The following is a 21,320-nucleotide window of genomic DNA, read 5'->3' as shown; positions in this document are numbered from 1 at the left end:
AAACCCTGGCACACAGGTGAAGATATTACCGTAGAATTGTACGCCCCACAGGGTTGAAAGATGATGTAAATAACAGTATTTTATCCGGATGATTCAAAGGGTTTCATTACCATAGCGCAGACAGGGGTGTGGTGCCTGGCACCGTACCCTCGCAGTACCCAATGATTCTGCCGCCGGAAGTATCACGTCTTAGCCAGCCGGTGTCCCTCGCAACGTGAGCGGGTAAATACATAAAGAACAATATAGGGAAGAGCGCTTGAGCCAGAAGAAGCGTAGCATGAATTGAATTAAGTTAGTCTCTGGACTGGCGTTTCTACTGGTCTCTCGGAATGGGTTCCCATAGTTAACAAAACCCTAGCCTTGGGATATATACATCCCACTTACCTCGATGCGATAGGGGCTCCCATAGTTAACGAAACCCTAACCTACTGGGATATATACATCCCATTTACCCCTATGGGATAAGGTCGGAGCAGTAGCGAGTATGTTAATGGGAACTAAAAATAGGTGGGCTGCACTGCTGGTTCAAAGTAATTAGGCAGCAGAGAATTGGGTTGGGGGCCGGCTCTAGTGGCTGATCAACTAAGGCTTTAGGCTGACCCAGCGCGGCCCCCACTCTAAGTCTGCCTTGCGTATTGCCTTGCACACTCCCCTATCTAATTCTTTCAGTCCCACTAGATAAAGAGCTTAGTTGTAGCTTTTGGACAATTACCTACAGCACCTCTCCTTCGCCTAGATTGACAAAAAAAGACATATATTCACCCGCACCTACAAATCCTCAGTCACCACGCCAAATGAAGACCCGAGGCCAAAAACGCCTAGCTGAGGAAGCAGATACCTTCGCGCCCAAGAAGCGCAAATGCGAAGAAATGCCGCAAAATTTGGTGAGTGAAACTTCATGTGCCAAAGTACTACCGTGATCTATTATCTCTGATACAGTGGACAGAAGTCAACTATCAAGGCTCTACCAGACCAGCTACTACGGATGATATTCAATCATTTGGAAGTTGAACCTCTCAGAAACCTCTGCTACGTATCGCATAGATACAAGGAAATGGCACAGCCGCTCATATTTGAGAATCTTGATTGGGGGCTGTACGATCAACGGGGCTTGTGGACACGGTTGGAATTGCTTGCAGACGCATACACTAACGCTAACTCGTACTCGGTGGATCGGATGCGCTAGTTTAACAATTCAATCATGAATTCCATACAATCGGCTTCCACTGGTTGCAATATATCCGGGTTAGGGTCGGGACCCTCGGTAGGGATCGGCTCGGGCCGGTCCTTGTGACACTCGGCGGAATACTATAATGCGTCCCACGCCTCGCGTTGCCGTTGACTAAACCGGTATACCGGACTATTCCAATTATGCGGAACCTAGGTACGGGCGAAAAATATCAAAATACGGCGCTATAGGTCGACGTATCGCTCTAACTTATCGTCCGCCTTTATATATACCTATAATAGCTTCGACGAGATCTTCTCTATATCGGTACGGGCGGCTTCAATCCGTAATAAATATCCTATCCGTTTAGTGATATTCTGGCTTTTGCTAGCCACACGCAATATAGCATCCTAAATCACTCGCGCGGTCCCTTCGTCACCCTCCGCTTCGTCCGTGGGGCTTTCGGTATATATCCGTAATTCCTTAGGCTTACGGCCGCGTAAATATATCGCCTATCCCGTTTGGTCTAACTATAGATTAGCTTCGTCGATAGCCCTAGGCTAGATCTCGTATTCTAACTATAGTTTCCGCGTAAACGCCTCTCGTAACCGGTCCACGGCTTCGGCGACTTACGTAGCCTAAGGCGGCGGGGCTTCGGGCTTATACTAGGGACTGGGCTAGCGAACCTCGATATAATATGACCCTAATCTACAGGGAAAAACCGCTAGTATACGACTCGCTTAGCTCGTTCCTCTTAGTTCTGCTTACCTATAGCGACCTCGGATAGTTATAGCTTACCCCTATAGCCGTACGCGGAAAATTAATGCTCCCTCGACTAATATACTCGTAAACTGTCCCGACTGCGGTAAATCTGCCGGCAAAATTAGCACTATAACCTATCTTAGTAAATAGGTAATATCGGAATAGGATAGTCTATACTCGTAGGGAATAAATTGCTCTCTTCCTCGACGCTATCCTATTTATCGGTAGATCGGATAATATCTACTACTTACTCTGTAATACCTTTGCGGACACAGTGCTTACCCTTAGGGTTAGTTAAATAACGGATAATCTCCCTAGGCTTCACTCTATACTCGCACTAACGATAAATAGTAACTCCCCACTACTTATTATAAATAAAATACTAGTCGGCAATAGTATACTCCGCTAGTTAACTTATATTAAATATAAATATATATATCGTGATACGGAATATACGACCGGATATACGCTAGGGAAACCCTATCGCTAGAAATTAGTCGGATATTAATAAAATTGAAACTGGGAACTAATCGTAACCCCTAAACAACTCGACTAACTCTTAAAATAGATCTAACCAATAGTGCGTATATAACGAATCGTATAGTGGTGGGTAATAGGGTTTTGATAATGTTAGTGATAGCGCGGCCGACCGTACCCTATCAAAATAATTCCCCGACTTTGAACCCCTATAACTACCTCTTATAATTATTTAATAGCCTTATAACTTAGGATAATAAATATTTGACTATTTAATTAAAATATCTCAAAATTTAAACGGAAAAAACCTACGGGAACATAACTATAATGGCACCCTGAAACTAACTATAATCTGCCCCCTCGGGAAACCCTAAGCCTATATAAAAAAATGCTGACTAAACTATAATGCGCCTTATTACAGTTCACCCTATAGGATAGAACCAATGGGAATAAGAAGGAAGAAGGAGAAGAAGAAGAAGAAGAAGAAGAAGGGTTATTACAAGACTATAATAATAGGGGGCCGCGACACCTACCGCGTCACGCGGTGAGGCGACCGCGACGCGGCGACAGAGGAGGAAAAGAGGCAGCTAAACCCTATTCCTAGTTAATCTAGCTAGTTAGTTATACGAAGTGATCTAGGCACATACTACTAAGGTAAGCTTAGGGCCATAAAGGGAATGGCAGGCGGGCGGGCGGTAAGGGAAAATCAAAATCGGAGGCCAGTAAGGCCGCTAACTAATCCGGGGCGGAGAAAATCGACTATATATAGGGTGGTTCACGGACTAGGGAGTAGGGTTAGGGGCTAAGTGAGGGGTTAGGTGCCTAGGGCCCGCAAACCGTGCCCTTAGGGCTAGTGAAGTAGATGAAAATTTACGTAAGTGCTGATAAATAAACTGTATATAAATCAGTGTGCAGAGAAAGGTATTTTGGGCAAGGGACAGATACCTATCTTATTAAGACTGCTAATAGCTAGTAAAGCAGTTTGAAAGTACTAAGTGAGCGTGATAGTGATATGCTTAGGCATTGATCATTTTTCCTGCATATGTATCACATTATCGCCTAAGGCTTAAGCTAACGTATATAAGGAGGTTAAGTGTTGGCGTTCTTGGCATTGGATTTTTTTCTAATGCTAAGGCGGAGTCAATTAGTTATTCAAACCATTTTAATTAACTATCGTTTGATTATAATAAGGTTCCTATCGGTTTTCAGCGCCAAAAATTTAACAGGTTTCACTACTTAACAGTAATTAAGATTCCGATTTGATTCGAGTCACCGAAATTCGCGAACTTCGAATAGTTCGACCGTGCGGAGCAGTACAGATACGCGTTTGCGGTCCCGAAGGATCGCAAGCTACACCTTCGTTACGCTATCGAGTTAACCTCGAAGTGTCCTCCGAGCTCTACTCCGCTACGACACGGCTAGTGGTCCGGGTGTTCAAGATTAAGTGGGTCCTAGGAATATACTGAACCCGTGCCTCTTAAAGAATTAAAGCACCCGTTAGTGTGGCTATGTCACCTAATAATAGGGCCAAAACTCTTAGCTATAAATAAGTAAATATCTCCCTCTCAACCTCTCGAATAGTATTTATTTCCTAAGTTTGGATTCCTCTCCCCTTGCTAGCGCCTACCGCGCGTAGTATATACCGATAGATTACCTTAGCATTACCACTAGCGTAAAACCCTTTATAGTACCGCGTGACTAATGCCACTAATCCGTCTTCGATAAATATATTGCGCTATCCTCCGGCCGGCGTATTCCGATACCGAATTCTCAATAACTCGGGCCCTCGCGGGGGCTAATCGCTATACTAATACACATAACTAATATTAGTGGTTCCCCTCCTGTGCCTCTTAGGCTAAAAGCTCGTTATCAGATAACCGCTATACCGTCAATGTCTCCACATACTAGTGGGCTACTATCTATATCATATTTTTTCGCTAGGGCTTCACGGGACCTCCGATAGGGAATTTCAATTATTATCTATGTTAGACTATATTACGTAAGATAACTAATATATCCTTTACTTTATTAAATTAACGCGATAGTTAAAAGCAGATACTGTAAATTATCTCTAACACTAGATTTCTCAGTAATCAAAGTCAAAGTCTGCTAAATCCGTAAATAATCTATTCGCGTGCCTTTTTCATTAAATTAGATTTGCGGCGACCTTATTTTTGACGCATTAATTTTCTTTTCGAAGAAGAGCCATTTAAATAAGGAGGGCCTATAGTCGCTATCTCCCAGTTTGTAGCCTAAAATATTCCCCGGGACTGTAGAATTGGACGTGCTAAAAAGTAGAGTTGAAGAGGGTGCTCTTATAGTCGTAGGCTCGTTGGCCAGGGAGTAGCTTTCAAAGAACGTCAAACGTTATGAAAGTGCAAAAAGCGCAAAAGCGTAAAAGTGCAATAGCGGCTTTTGAACACGTAGCAGGCCACGGTTATTCGAGCCAAAAGCGTGGCTAAAAACTAGACAGAAAGCTACTATGTTGTTTCAGTTCGTAGGTGAAACGGCGCACTTAGCAGGTAATACGTGGGAATTTATTAGGCCTTTAGGTCATAGTATGGGAGTGGCAACTTAATACCACGGCTATTTCAATATTGTGCTGCGCCGAAATTAGATATCTTATCGTTAGCGTAACTATCGTGCCATAAATATTGTGAGTGAGTCGGTCGAATAGCACACAAAAATATAGTGCTCAAATTTTTGAAAACGAAATATAAGAGACCTAGATTTTGGCACCTTAATCTTAGCTTTTTTAAAAATTGGCGAGTTTTAAATTTACTAAGACACAATATTAGCCCCTTTATAATTATTTATAAGGCTAAAATTATAGTGGCAATAATATTCGAGTGCTTTAAATTTACAAAGATATAATATTAGGTCTGTTATAATTATTTCATAAGGCTAAAATTAATCTAGGTGAAAATTATGGAGGCAATAATATTAAAGTCGTTCGGCGTTAGCCGGAGATAAGGAGGTGCTAAGGGTCTAAGAAGGGTTCTCTAGGACTCCTTTCTCTACCTTAGAGTAGGAAGACCGAGTAGTCTAGAGCTTCAAGGAGTAGTTAAGCTAGCCAATAATATCTCGCATTTGCCATCCCTGTTTGGGTTGGTAATCAGTGAGTCTCCATATGTAGTCTTCTTCCATACGGAGCCTTCTTCCTCACGGAGCCTTCTTCCATACGGAGCTCTCTTCCATACGGAGCTCTCTTCTATACGGAGCCTTCTTCCTTACGGAGCCCTCTTCCGTCTGGGGAACTGCACATAGAAAATTACCTCATATAAAATTCATTATTAGACCGCCAATCACAGCTATATTCTCAGTAAAGTAAATTAAACTATTAGGATAATGGTTGCATAAAATCCCTGACCGAGGATAGGAAAAACAAAGGTTCTTTCTGGTGAGAGTTTCGCTTCGGTCTTATGACTTCATATAGGTTATTGCGGTGTATCTTTATCAACCTGCGGTAGGTCCTGGTCTGTCACTAGTATTAGGGCTAGATAGTAGGAGTTCTTAATAGGTCAGTCATCTTTTCATCAGAGCCATAGTTTGAGACATACTAATTGCGAGCTAAGGAAAGCCCAAAATCCCGAAGTATCCGCTAATAAAATATGTACCTGGCCCGTCTCTCGGATACGAATTCCCACGCATATATCTTCGCTACACATCCTGCTATATTCGCATACCTTTTTTATCAGACTTATTTTACGACGGCATTGTTTTTGCCGCATTAACTTTCTTTTCGAAACGACATCCTTAGGCCTGGTAGCCTTGATAGCGGCCATTAAGCGCGTTACCTTGATATCTGGAGGTACTTTAGGAGTAGAGAAGCCTATATAGATAGCAGGGACTCTTATAAAACTTAGGTCCGCTAATGGAAAGGGGCCCAATAAATATAAATGTTATTGCACGAAGGGGAGTCTTCAATCATAGAACGCGAAAAGGCCACGATATTCCTTAAAGTATTACACGAAATCGGTCCTTTGTCTGTTGAACTTATAAAGGCTGCCCCGTAAGACTGGAAGGGCAACAATTACTAGTGTTATTTGCAGTCATCAAATAGGTGCGACGTGAAACAACCGTACTTTTAACGTTATTAACATATTGCCCGCCATACCCTTTACGTGTCTGCAACGTCACTACAGCATACTTTTAGCACTAGCAAATCCTTAAGCCGTCGGGCAAATGAATTTATCAATCAGTTAACGCAAAAAAAAAGTTTCGGGCGGTGCCTAGGTATTAGGAAATGCGTGTCATTTGGGGCGGAAGATGTTGTATAGCTAATATTTAATGAACACCTTATGTCTTTCACTGTGTTTAAATTAAATATGTACGAATTAATTAGGTCTATTATGCTTTTTGGCTATTCTGTGCACCCTCAACGGAAAGCTATTGTGATTATATATATAACCGGGCATAATGATATGTTAAGACGCTAGAGAGAGGCAATAAAATGTATGCCTGCGATTAAGAGACTAAAACCCGATCTACCGGTCCTAGGAGATAGTGTCGTCGATCAGTTTGCAGATATAGTGTGGGTAACAGAAAGAAGGGGCCATACATAACCGGGCAAAAAAACAAATTGGAGGCATTATGTTGATACACGATAAAATATAACGGTTTAGAGTTGACTGAATAATTAGTAGCCTGCTAAGAGTTAAAAGGTCAACTAACGGGCGAGAGAAGATTTGCGGCCAGTGATTAAACAATTGATTGTCGCAGAAATCTGACTGCAAAAAGAAAAAAAAACTAATTAATTCATTTATCTTTTCAATAAACATAGTGAAAGAAGTGAGGTATTTATTATGTATGATTGGCTAGGGAACATACTCCACTCTATCAGGCGAACTTCCTAATACCCAGGCACCCCCTAAGTCTGGTATAAGAATTATTTCATCCTACCAACCTAGAAAAAATCCTCTATGGCATACCCACTTTTATGCCAGATTCTATAGGCATCAAATCCAAGCCAGTAGTTCTCCATACAGTACGGAAGGGGGCTGAGATTTAAGGTAGAGAGTGCCGCTTAGCTAATAATATTTAATGATTAGCCCTTCTTTCTGTTGCCGCTCTTATTGCCCGCGTTCTAAAATTTGTATTTCTAACTAGACACACATCGAGTGACCCAAAGCCAACTATATAATAAATCTATGGAATTATGTCCACGCAGGTCCCAGGCCTAGAGATATGCGTCTGTGGTTGGGGCGCTGCGACCGCAAGGCCTTAGTTCTAGGCCCCGTGATCCAGAATAGTTGACTTAAGGCCAATTACGGACAGCCGTAGACGTAGGTCTATATTCAGCACTCCTTTACTCCTTGGCAATCAGCTATATAGCCGTCTTATATAGGTAGATGGTAGCTTAGTGTCGATTTTACGGAGGTGGCTGACCTTAGTGGAGGCTATCTATTCTTGCTCCCACTGAGAGTGGGTGCAGTCGCGAATAAATACTTTCTCCTTAGAGAAAAACGGACAAAATAGGGCTGTCTTACCTAAGTCCGCTAGTTTTTTGGTAAGCCGATCTGCTGCTTCGTTTCCGGGGCCGTCTCAATATCCGGGCATCCACTGGAGCCGGGGGATGATTCTGTTTGCTTTGACCTCTGGGAGAGTATAAGAGTAGGTAATGGGAGAGCGCTTTATCATACGATCTGCCGGTTCTGAATGCCCCTAGACCCCCCCGGTCTCGTTATTTGAGCTCGATATAATAGTTAGAATTGGCACTAGAACTGGCCCTATTATCGATTATTCCTATCCCCTCTCTGTGGGGCCCTGGCCCTCTCGCTTATCTTCTACTTCTATTATCTGGTTACTAGTTAATATATTATTTACCGGGCTGGGACCACTTAAACGGCCACCTAATATCGACTACAATAAATTCTAGTATTTCGGCTAATACGGGGTAACCTAATAGGGAGGGATCCATAATAAAGCTCCACACAAGACGCCGAACCAAGAAAGTCGAGTGCGAATGCGGAGCTTTAAGGCCCATATTAAGATCTATAAATCTACGCCCTTCCTGGTAATTAAAAATAGCCCCATAACGTCCAGAGTTATCTATTCTTCTATTTATATAAAAATCGTTAACCAATAAGCGAATTCCAAGTCGAGAAGAAAGCTAGCGAGGACAGTATTCACGTTAAATACCTAGAAGATACTGTTCCTCCGCTAGCAAAGAAAGATCTAAGACGGTCGGTAGCTCTCAGAATAGCCTTATGGTACCAACTAACAAGCTAATAGCGTCTACCGAAAGATTGACCGTCGTATCCTTCCGTTTATGGCGCTTATATACCTTACCTGCTTCCTTGATCGGTCTAATATAGGTAAATAGATAATTCTATCTGGACATAAGTGAAGCTAATATATGATAGCCAATGCCAAAGTCTTAAATAAAGATACGTCCGACAATATTATGTATTCAGTTAATATATCGGAGCATCAGTACCGGGTAGCGCTTATGCTTTTCCTGGTAGCATACTATGTATTTAAAGCACCGAGCAATCTCGCCCTAAAGGTCTTCTCTCCTCTAGTGTAAGAAAACCCATATCCAGGCTTAATTGAAGTTATACTAAGGCATAACGGGGATTGTGGCAGATAGCTAGCGTTTTTGGTTGCTTCTTTCGGTGCAATATATGCTAGGATAGCCGGAGCCCCAAATGTTCAAACTTTAATAGCACTTCGAGCTATCTTAGGAATGGCAGAAGCTGGTGTCTTCCCGGGTATAGTATTCTACCTTAGCTTCTGGTATAGGCCTCGTGAGAGGGCTAGCCGAATTACGGTCTTTCTGGCGAGTGCCACTCTAGTAGCTACCTTTGGAGGTAAGGATCCTAATAAAACATGCGCCATATAGCTTACTAAAAAAAATCACTGTAGGCGCCATAGCCTATGGAGTTAGGCATATGAACCAGGTTGGCAATCTCAGTGCCTGGAGATAGTTATTTCTTCTTGAAGGCCTCCCATGCCTAATCCTCGCCGCGGCTGTGTTCATATAGCTACCGAAGTATCCGGAGAGTGTGTCTTGGCTAATAGATAAAGAAAAGAGTATTCTTTAAGGATCGTTTGGAGCCAATGTCTCCAGAGGGTATAGTTCTAATCTTCGCTTGATTGCAAAACACCAGAACTAACACTACTAGGGGTAATAAGTTAAACTGGGCCGATACAAAAGCAACATTGAAGGAAGTTCGTTTATGGTTGCATTACATTGTCTATTTCTGCGTCGGCATTAGTGTCTCTTTATTGTCACTATTTGCTCCTACGATCGTCCAGGAACTTAGCTATACTGGCCTCGAGGCCCAGCTGTTTACTATTCCTCTATATGCCTATGTATATATATTAACTATGGTGACAGCTTACTTATCAGATAAGTATGTGTGTCGAGGGCCTATCATCTCCGGATATTGCTTAGTTGGGCTAATTTCATTCCTTATTCCTGGTACGATGGTCCTAGTCATTCGATATTTCAAAAAGGAGCTAAAGACTAACAGAAAATAGCATATGTTCCGAGCCCCGCACTACATCTGCGTTATATAATATTGGTTTTTTTAACCTCTTCTGTCTTTGCTGTATTACCCCCTCTATATGCCTGGGTTTCGGACAACGTTCGCAGCACGACAGCTAGATCATTGGCATCCGGCTTAAATATTGTATTTATAGGACCGGGGCAGATCGTTATCGTATGGATTTACTAAAGCCAGCAGGCCCCTCGCTACCAATTAGGGCATAGGGTTAACGCTATAAGTCAGGGCCTTAGTATAGTGTTATTGTGCGCGCTTTAGTGGTACTATCGGCGGTGCAATGCACGCTTGGCGATAGGAGAGCCTCGGTGGGTTCTATAAGGGAGCCGTGTTGGAGTTGGCCTTGAGGCCGCCGGCTCTTAAATTCTATGCTTGTCAAATATTTCCCTTGAAATAGCTATTTACTCCCACCGAAACTATCTCTTTCATCATCTCTTCACAGAATAGAGGATAAAAGAGTTTGGACGCAGAAATTGTCAATACACCAAATTTTTCTAGTCCAGCGTGAATCCTTATGTAAGGCAATGAATACTGAGAAGAAAGAAGCATACATACACTTTGATTATTAGCACCACATATTAATTCAATATAGGTTTTCGCCAACAGTAATTGGCGTTTCCCAAAAAGAAGAACCACTTTTTATTTAAATCAGGATCCCTGGGTATGGGTGCGTTAGTTACAATATTGCCTACTAGTAATGGTACAAGGTACAGTTATTTCCTAGAACTAATGGGGAAAGAGAAGAAAATCTAGCCTTGCTAATCAGACCCCAGAAGGAGAGTTAAGATGTTCAGACGGCAGACGCATAAAAGTTGAATTTACTGCTTTTCCTTCAAATCAGGATAACATAGTCTGATCGCAATATTCCGTTCAATTCTCAGTTTTCCCGTCCGAGCATCGGATAGGGATCCGCACCTACATAATGAAATGGGAACGGCTCGATGGCTGTCTGGCGATGCAGACTGGACAACACACACACACACACACACTGCCTGTCTGGTGTAGAGGATGCTGGATGAGGCCGTACTGATGCCCTGTTGCGGCCGTGCGGGATAATCTTAATGCTGCATCATGGATAGAAGAAATTGGGTGAATCCTGAATGAATTGGGTAGATGACTTGTCTCCCTCTAAGTGTGTCTGGAGATGTACTATGCACTGCAGACATTAAATCATGCCTGAGGCCACACATAGGCTCATTATGTCACCAATTCTCCCACTACAATAACTATATAAACCGCCCAAACCAACGGAAAGTCGGGAAGTAAATAAAGCTCTATAGAATTGGAGGAGCCTTTCGAGGGTAGGATACTACTCGGACTTTGAAGCGGGGGAATTTTGGTGATCTGGGGATACATATTCGGCGATTGGGACTCATAGCCAATACATACGGCTTTACATCAACCGCGTCGGGCTTAAGGGGGGGAGAGGGTAGAAGGTTAATAGACCACCCCATAATGATAACTTTCTTTTGACTCGGAAAAATGCCTTATAACAGACGATAGGACGGATGAAACTATTACTAATTAAAGATTATTCGAAGATAAACAACCTTTAACTTAGCTTCTTTGTTTAAAAATTGTGAGAGATGCCTCCCAACACTATGCGCGCAGTCGTTCTTAAGGGTGACTATAAGGTTTGATTTTCCTTATTTGTTCTACTTTCTGAAATCATAACATTGCTCTAACGTTTTCGCTAGGTCGAAGTGGAAGACCGCCCGTATCCTAAACTCTTTCACTCTACCGATACGATTCTCAAAGTTACGTCGACGGCGCTCTGTGGCAGTGATCTGCACTTCTACCGCGGTTATCTGAAAGCACCACCGGGCTTTATCTGCGGCTATGAGTTTGTTGGGGATATCGTGGAAAAGGGAGATAATATGAAGAATTTTAACGTCGGTGACAAGGTCCGTATTATCCGCGAACTGTTGATCGGCTATAGCTATCCTAATCTACTATATTATAAGAAGAAGCGACGAAAGAAGCAAATTTCATACTGATAACTAAATCTATATAGGTCGTGGTTCCCTTTTATATAGCCTGCGGGGACTGCTACTACTATATACGTAGAGAGGCCTCTCGCTGCACCAAGGGCGAGTTGTTCGGCAATTCCGTTCCAGATAATATAATCGATGGCGGCCAAGCTAAGTATATCCGGTGTCCACTCGCCGACATAACTTTTGTCTATGCACTAAAGGATATTCCCGAGGAGATACTTGTCCTTATAGCGGACATATTCCCCACAGGTTACTTCGCCGTATCTCGCTTTCTGAAAGACCTCGAGATACGGGATCGCAAGAATTTCACGGTCGCTTGCGTGGGGTGCGGCCCTGTTAGTATTTATGCAATTACCTGCGCACTTACTATGGTTAACAAGGTCTATGCTATTGACACCATTCCCGAACGTCTGGAGCAAGCTGCAAAGATTGGGGCTATACCGATTAATCTCAATGATGATCCAGTGCAGAAGATTAAGGATGCTACAGATAGACGAGGTGCGGATGTCGTTCTGGAGGTTGTTAGCCATGCAGACGTATTTCAGCTATTATTTGATCTTATTCGACCTTAGGGCAAGATTAGCAGTGTCGGGGTACATACTGAGAATATTCCCGTTTCTGGTTTATAGCTCTACGGAAAGAATATGACGATTGAATTTAGAAGATGCCCCGTAAGAAGTATCTTCGAGGACGCACTCGCAATTCTTATTCAAGAGCAGAAGAAATTAGTATTCCTGTGCGAGAAGATAATAGGCCTAGAGGAAGCGCCAAAAGCGTATAAAGAGTTTAAGTCCAGAAAGTGGCACAAAATTATTTTTAAGATAGATAGTACTACGACAGGAAAGATAATCGAGGCCCTAATATAAGGGAGAAGGGTTAAATAGCAAATAGTCCCGATTTGAAAGGTCCTATACTTATTGGAACCTTATAGTGTTTTGTCTATTTTCTTTTTCTTTTTATCTATTTATTCCCACTTTCTTTTCTCGTTTAAAACTAGAGATTTCGATTTCTATCTTTATTTCGCTCCTAATCCCTTTCCTTCTTTCGTTATTGTGTTATTTTTTCTGCCTGAGAACTTACCACAACCTAGTCTATTATAATCTGCTAGCCTAACTTCAAGTTTCAACCCAGCACAAATATCGCATTATTAAAATACAAGCTACACTTATATATAGTGTAATATCTAAATATCGTCTAAGGACCTACTATGTAACTTACTGAATATATCTAGCTCTTATAGGGACAGGTCTGCCTTAGCTAACGAGCAATACTTGGCATTAACCTGAATACTAATGCATATTTGTTATATCACAAAATAATCTATATGTGGTGCAGAAGGATACTCTTCGGCTCCTATTAACCCGCCTCTGAATACGAGAGTCCTTACTCTACTTATAGTACGGCACAGAGCAGATCTTCGAAGCTATTCATAGACTATGGCCACGGAAGGTCCGTGAAAATAGACTCCTCCAATATGAGATTAGCAGTAGGAAACTGGGGAGGATTATTAAAGTCACCACCGATAGGAGAAGGCTCTACGGGGCTCGGTTATATAGTTTGAACCGGGGTTAAGACATAGCCGCCGGGCCTCTCGTCTATCGAGGCCTCACTATTATATATATATAGCCGTCTTGCGGTTTCATCGTTAAGGGCTTGAAAGAAAAGATATAGTTAAACACCCCAGACCGTTACCTGCCATGTTTTCTGTAACTCGTGAAGTGTAATAAGATATATTCGGGCCCGATTCTCAGTAACATCCCGAGGGGTACCGGCAGAACGGCGAAGATAAATAATATAAATACATAGCGCGTTAAATAAACTATTTATAAGATAGATATCGCTATGCCGCATAAGATCTCGCGAGAGCAGACTTTTAACCAGGTGACTGATCCTATACGCTGCGTGAAAGGCCACGACTCCTTCCCTATCTTCCTCTCTCGAGGCGCTACGAAGATATATATTTCTATAAAGAAGTATAAGGGTATTATTAAATATAAGATATAGTATAGCCGTATATAGGTCGAGCTTTTTATTAAAGCGTATACAGGAGCTTATATAATCTGGTAGGTTCCGCTCCCACTCAAAAAACTTATCCCTAAGGTTTGACCGTGCCGTCGAGTTGCTTAGAGTTTGCTTAGGCGAGTATTCTATATCTATAACTTCGCTGAGGAGTTACGCAAGCTTCGATATTTCAGTAATATAAGCCGGTTGTTCAGGTGTTTGCCAAGGAACAATCTGCTATCCTAGGTTCGGCGAGCTGGCTTCTCCTAGGTCCGAGGGATGCAGCGGTTCAATATCGTAGTCGTCGTCCCTAATACGGTTTGGAAGGCCCAGAGTAGCAGAGGCCTGACGGTCTCGAGTATAGATCGACCACTAGATATAGCGGCGTAGCTTTGCCTGTGCTAGGCTTAACCCCGCCAGGCATCGATTTATAGCTTTGGACTAGGCAAGGTTAATAGAGATACCTAGCCAGTGACGGGTGTGTTTCCTAAGCAGCTAGCCAGATCGCCAAAAGCTTATTAAAAACGCGGCCTGAATTATGGTTATTTTTTCGGTCTCGTAGTCCACGTCATATATTTCCTTAGCCCTCGTGTAGAATACGTAGCGAGCCTCCAGTCGACTGCCTAGCCCGGCATCCTGTAATAATTACTTGTCGCAGTGGGCAGCTGCGACGGAAAATGCAGTATTACAGAGTAACGGCGACAATTCGTTTGCCGCATACTTTGCCAGAACGTTTACCTGGTTCACAATAGGAAAGTAGGGATGAAACCACTAAAAATAAGCAGCCCATAGTATTTGGCCGGTGGCGACCGCGGGGAGGTCGAACACCCCTTCACTCCTAAGATACCGAATACGCCGTTCTCGGCGTTCTTGCTCCCACCCAAGTATATAGGGTGCTAACCGCTAGGTCTTAATAACCGGATACTGCAACCGAGAGTTTTCTTTAGGAGACGGGCGATTGACCGGGCGTTGTGATTTTGGTACATAAACTGTAAGGTCGCCGACTCCCCCATGAAAAGCACTTCCTCCTTATCGTTCCCCTCCGGAGGGGAAGCGGGAGGGGCATCCTACGGTAATAGCGTCGCCTATGACCTAGCTACTGGAGCTAGGCGCGGCGTAGCAGATACACACTCTAACACAGTGGGTGCATAGGAGGGATCGGATACGATATCGGCCCGTAGCGGGGAGTCAATCCCGGTGCGCTTAGGAACTCTCCGAAGATACTTCCCTCGCCGGGACTCGAGCACTTCACACCGCGCGTTCGCCTTAGTGTAGTTATCGCAGGGGAGGCTCTCCATAACGTTACACTTTACCCGCCGCGTATTATAGCGGCGGTATGCACGCTTGGCCCTATAGCGCGGAGGCGAGGATAGGCTATCCATAGTGACGAGGGTCTGCGAAACGAGATTATTAAAGTCCGCCTCCGCGGGCGAGTCTGCAGACCCTCGTTATATGGCTTAGGGTACGCCGAGCGGGGAGGCTAGGGAAGCTCGTTTGATTCCCACGGAGTCTTCCGTAGGACCTAGTAAAACCCAGACTAAACCTAGCCAGTCGGGGTTAGGTTTTAGGGTTTGGGACTAGATCTCCGAGCTACCTAGTACTAGGTCTGGGTCGGGCCTAGCCCCTACGTTTGCTTACAAAACATTATAAACCTACTAAGGATTCGTGTCGTATGGTTTATGCAATTTATAGGTATAATTTTGAGTATTTTCTTTACATTCAAGCCTCGATTAAATAAAATTATAAATTATATTCATAACCGAGACCTTCGACCTAAACTGAGTCGTGCGGAGGTCTATTCCTACGTTACTACCGCGCGGGTAGTCTACACGCCGAGCAACGACACGGTAGGACTGTGCGAGCTCTACCAGATGTTCGGCTTACCCGACCCGGCCGAGGCGCGTATTAATAATTACCGATCTATAGAGAAGAGAAAGATTCCGTACGGAGGGACGAAGAGAAAAGGGAGGATCCGAGCGCCCTAACTAACGGTGAATTGCCCTATCTATATAATTCGATAGAACTTCTATAGACAGCTGTCAGCATATTTAAGGACTGTCAGCATATTTAAGGACTGTCAGCATTACCTTTGTCAGCATTACCTTTGTCAGCATTATCAAGGACTGTCAGCATTACCTTTAGTCATCCAAGAAGACTATGATTTTTATAATTGGTCAGGTAAATACGAAAAGCCACCTAATTATAATAGGTCTATTAAAAGGTGTTCTATGGATAGACTATTAATGATGCCTTAATATAGGTCTAGACTATTGATGATGCCTTGACAATAGGTCTAGACTATTAATGATGCCTTGACAACTAAAAATGATGCCTAGACTATAATTGATTTCAAAGCAAGACAGGCCTAGACTTAAAATAATGCAAGTCTAATATAGGCCTAGAATATTGTTGATTGGATATAAATATGTCCGCAATTCTCTACAAGAAAAAAATAATTCTTCTTCAATCATCATATCATACCCTAAGGTTTCCTATTAAGGAAATATTCTTTTATTCATCGAAGGATAAAAGACTTGATCTCTTATTGGATCTCCCACTGGATCTCCCACAACAGCAGTGGCGCATATTGCTAGGCCCCGAACACGTCGCGCTCGCCGATACTACCCTACTTCTAGGGGCGTTTAAACGTACACTTCTAGCCCAGCGCGGGCTCGTAAAATATCAAAACTAAGATATCTGTATCCTCTAACTAATACAACTTTTTTACCGTCTCTCGGTTCAACACGTCGCTACGGAGAACCCACAGGTAGTCTTATTTCTTCTCGAAGAGAATATCTAACGTGATTTCGAAGGGGCCGGAGTTCTTCGAGCGGATAACCGAGGCTAGGCTCGCGATATAGGTGGCCGTAGGCGAGCCATCCGTCGCCTATCCCGTTATCTTAGGGTGGATTACGGCCCGGCTATTCTGTCGTAGGGGTGGTCGAGGGATGTTGAGCTGCGCAGACCGGTTAGAGCTACCTAGTCTCCCTATATAGACTGTAGAGATTGGGAAGAGGGAGAGAGGGTCGTCCACGGCCATAAGGTAGTAGATAGAGAACTCAAACACCGGCCCGACGGACTGCTCGAGGGGCGTCAGGGGCGAGGCAAAGTTACCCGCGGTCGCTAGCTAGCCCTTATACGCGCCGTGCAGCACCATCGTCCGGGCGAATCCCGCTACTAAGTCGGCTAGTAATTAAGAATCGGCCACGACCTCGCCGAGAAGACCGACCTCGTGGGGGACTTACGTCGACGGCTCCCGGCGGCCCATTACCGCATCCTGGCCGTACACGTAGAAGATTAAGTGATAAGGCTACGGGAATACAGACCGGGTAAGTGCCTCCACCGACTTAAGGAACTCGTTAAGCCTATAGATAAGGATAGGATCCCGGATCCCCCCCGATAAATGAGGTGCGGTACCCCAGCTTCCGCACGCCTTCGAGCTTCACTTAATATTCCGCGCTAGGGATAAACCGCGAACCCTAGACAGAGACGGTCCGGCCATCCGTCTGCTACGTGTATTAGGCCCGGTCGAGATATAAGACCCCTCCCGGCCCGGGAAGCTAATCCGGACGCGTTTTCTCGTATATAGTGTGAGCAGTAACGGATAGCGGAGTGCACCGGTGACCGGGGTCGACCGGCGTCAAATTAAATCGGTCGTGATATATCGTGGCGAGGATTGAGTGGCCCTTAGGAGTGGTATATAGTCCTCCATATTCGATAATCTTGCCAATATACTAGGCGCTATATATATCGACTCCATTATGTGCGCTGAAGGTAGCAAACGGTGCCGGATTATAAGAGCGGCCGGCCACGATAATATCGGGGTCGCCTTTTAACGCTTCGAGGAACGGCTCGATGCCCATTTACGCGACGATTGTTTTAGCGTCGGCGATATCCTCTGCCGTCAGCTCGGGGCCGGGTCCGTATAACGCAGTCTTGCCTGCGAGAAGTTGCTTACGCATAAAATCCCGATTGTCCTGGAATTTGATCATCGAGACTTTAAAGGAGAACCTAGCTTCTTCGCTTATCTCCTGGATTAATTCCACGGTATAATCTACGTACGAGTTAGTTCCGGCCCCGCGGGCGGAGCTAATAAGCAATTTGATTCCAAAGGCCGCGTACGCGCGAAGAATTAGCCCTAGGTCACGTCGATAGGAGCTCGTCGAGCATAGAGGTCTTTCCGGTCCCGAGCATATAAGGACCCGGATCCGTCGAGCCGCCGTCGAGGATAATCGCGTCCGGTTTGGTATCAAAGATAGTTCTCTAAAACTGTTCTGGGTCATATCCGTAGCCTAGGATAGGCAAAGTAGTGAATATCTTCACGCTATGTATAGTGGAGAAGCCTACGGGGGCGTTAGAGAACAAATAGTAGGGGGATAATATGACGTCGGATTTACCTAACCTAGTAATTTTATATTAGTGGATTATCGCGGCTTCGGACGCCCTTTTCTTATAAAGGTTTTAGTTCATCGTGGTTGGTATAGGGTCGTGGTGCGAGAGTTCCCTCCCGGTATTCTAACTCCGACCCTTAGGCCTTAATGCTAGTAGGAGCTTATAGTAGCCGATACGACTAGCGCTGCCCGATAACTGGGGTGTCTAGGCCTTAGGCAGATCTATAGGCTAGAAGTTTATCTCCTAGTCGGGGCTGTCGGCTATATAGGTGGATAGTGACCAGCCCGGTAACTTATAGGGCCACTAAGAGGGAAGACAAAATAGGCCTGTGCATAAAGCCTTTACCCACCTTAGACATAATGGGACAGATAGAAGAGATATTAGTTGGATAAGCTACCAGCGAGAAATAGCGATATAGAAACCCTAAAATGAGAAAGGAGGGATATAAGAAAGTAAGCTATCCGGGGAATAAGAGGTAAGATATTTAGCTTTGTCGGATATAGTTTTCTAGCGAACCCTTGCCACCCCTTCTATTCTTAGCGTCTTCCTCGTTATAGCGGTAAATCCTCTATTTAAATTAAATAACCCCGAGCTTTTGCGCCAAAGCTCCTATGTCTATGGAGTCTGGGTTAAAGCAACATCGGGGAAACGTTTCAACGTCATTGATCCAGGCTCGGACCGGGCTTTCGCGTCCTGCCCTGACAATGGACCCGAAGATGTTGAATCCGCCGTGTCTTCCTTATACACCGCATTCCTATCCTATAGCATTCTTAATCCGCGCCGACGTACCGAGCTGCTTTTAAAATAGCACAATCTGATCGCAGAAGCGAGAGACGATCTAGTGCAGATCCTCACTTACGAAACTGGGAAATCACTAGCTGAAGCTCACGGTAAGCTAGACTACTCAATAGGGTTCACCTAGTGGTTTGCCGGAGAGGCTAAGAGAATCTAAGGATCGATCAGTATTCCCTCGGCACCGAACCAAAGGATCTTTGTGATTAAACAACCTATCGGTCCCGCGGTGGCTCTTATGCCCTAGAACTTCCCTATTGCGACAATCCTCCGCAAGGCTAGGGCTACTTTAGCGGCTGGGTGTACTATAATTGCAAAGCCCTCACCTAAAACACCCCTTACCTGCTTAGCACTTACCTACCTTACTAGTAAAGCAGGCTTCCCACCTAGTGTGTTTAACGTCTTGACTATGTCACTCGAGAATACCCCGTCGCTCTCGGAGGCCTTAATTGCTTACCCTCGGACTAAAAAGATCACGTTTACTGGATCCACCCGAGTGGGTAAGCTAATCGCTCGATTATACGCGGTGGGCCTCAAAAAGTGCACCCTGGAACTCGGTGGTAATTGCCCTTTTATTATCTTCGATGATGCGGACATCGACCAGGCGCTCGCCTAACTATTATTATTGAAATAGAGACACGCCGGCCAGGCATATATCACCGCCAATAGGGTCTATATTCAAAAGGGGATCCATAATAAGTTTGTTCAGTTATTGGTGAAGAAGACAAAGCAGCTCGTGATTGGACATAGCACAGATACGAGGACAACCCTGGGCCCGGTCACCACGCCTAGAAGCCTGGACAAGGTCGCCGAGCAGGTTAAAGATATAGTTCGTCGCGGGGCTAAGCTAGCCTTTGGGACAGGCAAGCCGCACCAAAACGCGATATTTGCAGAGGGAAGTGGACTTAGCCACGGAGTCGGTGGATATTTTATAAGGCCGACTATCTTAACGAATATGACACACGATTCGTCAATTAGCCAAGAAGAAATATTCGGCCCCGTGTGCGCGGTTTTCCAGTTTGAAACGGAGGAAGAGGTCACCAAATGGGCGAACGATACCAGTATAGGGCTTAGTTAGTATTGATTCAGACCCTGGGCCCTTGGTGCACGACTAACGACTGCTTCCTAGTATCTTACGCTTTCACCAAAGACGTTGATAGAATGTGGAGAATGTTTAAGAATCTTAAGGCGGGTATCGTTAGTCTCAATACAGGAAACAGTTCGGCTGCTAAGAGCCCCTTTGGTAGGATCAAAGAGTCTGGTTATAGTAAGGAGAGTGGAAAGGATGTGGCTATGAAAGAATATCTGATCGAGAAGACTGGAACGTTTACCATCGAGAACCAGTACTAGGTGATTAAGGTAGCAATAGGAAAAAAGCACACGGCTGTGCTTATATTTGAGCAGTCTTAGATCGGCATCTCTATACGAAGGAAAACTTTTTGTGGTCGGCTAAAGGGTAGAGGAATATATGTATTTATTCGTATTATATCTGTTCACGATATCAATATCTTATCGGTAGCATTAAGTCCGCTACCTATATACCCTAGAATATAATGCTTATGTCTTCTATCCGAGTGCCTTAGGAAGGTATAAGTAAGATCTCGCCATCGATTGTGTCGTGAGTTCTGTAAGTTGGCGAGTCAGAGAGGCTCTTCATAACAAACTCCACTTAGGAGACCTTTATGATACGATCTATGTGTTTGGCCAGCTGTAATTCTTTCTAGCTAAGTACGAAAAAATTCAGATATACGATATGGGAACCGTACTTTTTAGTTAGTCTAGGTAGGCTTTAGAGCTTTTAACTAGCGGCCACCCTGGCTTAGTAACTATAAGGGTCCTCGGTCTTCTGACTACGGTCTATATGGGTCATAGGTATTTTAATCTAGATATTAAGTGCATTATTCATCGCCTACCACCGAATCGAAGGCCACTGCGGGGACCCACCCTTCAGCTAATAAGCCAATAATACCAGCCCTCACCGGGATAGCGTGGGTATCTGGCTGAGAACCGTCGTGCGCAATTCCTAGTCGCCTCTAGACTATCCTAAGACTGGATTAAGCCTAAAACGATTGGACTAGGAGAGAAGTAGTACAAGAGCCAGCTCATATAACGTTTCCCTTTCTATGTCGCCGGTGCTCTTCGGTGGGACGTACTGTGACTAATTTTCTCTCAAGAGGATTCTCCCATAACTAGAGACCTCTTTTGAGAGGTCTCTTGAGAGGTCTC

At 44.3% G+C, this 21,320-nt stretch overlaps 6 protein-coding genes across 6 annotated transcripts; all 6 read left to right on the top strand.

Moving 5' to 3' along the window:
• Positions 1–794: 794 nt before the first annotated feature.
• Positions 795–1,186, top strand: N7477_007214 (uncharacterized protein; the record flags this gene model as incomplete). Its single annotated transcript, XM_056968877.1, has 2 exons — positions 795–884; positions 947–1,186. 2 exons carry the CDS (start codon positions 795–797, stop codon positions 1,184–1,186), a joined length of 330 nt encoding a protein of 109 aa, XP_056821673.1.
• A 7,492-nt stretch (positions 1,187–8,678) lies between these two features.
• N7477_007213 (MFS transporter) lies at positions 8,679–8,936 on the top strand (the record flags this gene model as incomplete). The annotated part of the gene is made up of 2 exons (XM_056968876.1): positions 8,679–8,724; positions 8,773–8,936. The coding sequence occupies 2 exons, from the start codon at positions 8,679–8,681 to the stop codon at positions 8,934–8,936; spliced, it is 210 nt and encodes a 69-aa protein (XP_056821672.1).
• A 159-nt stretch (positions 8,937–9,095) lies between these two features.
• On the top strand, positions 9,096–9,336 carry N7477_007212 (uncharacterized protein; the record flags this gene model as incomplete). The annotated part of the gene is made up of 2 exons (XM_056968875.1): positions 9,096–9,219; positions 9,275–9,336. The coding sequence occupies 2 exons, from the start codon at positions 9,096–9,098 to the stop codon at positions 9,334–9,336; spliced, it is 186 nt and encodes a 61-aa protein (XP_056821671.1).
• Positions 9,337–9,359: 23 nt separating this feature from the next.
• On the top strand, positions 9,360–10,089 carry N7477_007211 (uncharacterized protein; the record flags this gene model as incomplete). Its single annotated transcript, XM_056968874.1, has 3 exons — positions 9,360–9,412; positions 9,535–9,765; positions 9,906–10,089. 3 exons carry the CDS (start codon positions 9,360–9,362, stop codon positions 10,087–10,089), a joined length of 468 nt encoding a protein of 155 aa, XP_056821670.1.
• A 1,412-nt stretch (positions 10,090–11,501) lies between these two features.
• N7477_007210 (zinc-type alcohol dehydrogenase-like protein AdhB) lies at positions 11,502–12,775 on the top strand (the record flags this gene model as incomplete). The annotated part of the gene is made up of 5 exons (XM_056968873.1): positions 11,502–11,549; positions 11,613–11,819; positions 11,930–12,445; positions 12,482–12,502; positions 12,539–12,775. The coding sequence occupies 5 exons, from the start codon at positions 11,502–11,504 to the stop codon at positions 12,773–12,775; spliced, it is 1,029 nt and encodes a 342-aa protein (XP_056821669.1).
• A 5,955-nt stretch (positions 12,776–18,730) lies between these two features.
• Positions 18,731–20,444, top strand: N7477_007209 (uncharacterized protein; the record flags this gene model as incomplete). The annotated part of the gene is given in 7 exon segments (XM_056968872.1): positions 18,731–18,754; positions 18,814–19,032; positions 19,111–19,192; positions 19,256–19,323; positions 19,342–19,620; positions 19,729–20,167; positions 20,224–20,444. 7 exon segments carry the CDS (start codon positions 18,731–18,733, stop codon positions 20,442–20,444), a joined length of 1,332 nt encoding a protein of 443 aa, XP_056821668.1.
• Positions 20,445–21,320: the final 876 nt, after the last annotated feature.

The sequence above is a fragment of the Penicillium maclennaniae genome, assembly GCF_028827695.1.
Source record: "Penicillium maclennaniae strain IBT 15551 chromosome Unknown utg000006l:1.0-2513246.0:1.0-2515036.0, whole genome shotgun sequence".
NCBI lineage: Eukaryota > Fungi > Ascomycota > Eurotiomycetes > Eurotiales > Aspergillaceae > Penicillium > Penicillium maclennaniae.
The sequence above is the reverse complement of the archived record's forward strand: the minus strand, read 5'-3'. Positions and strand labels throughout refer to the sequence as shown.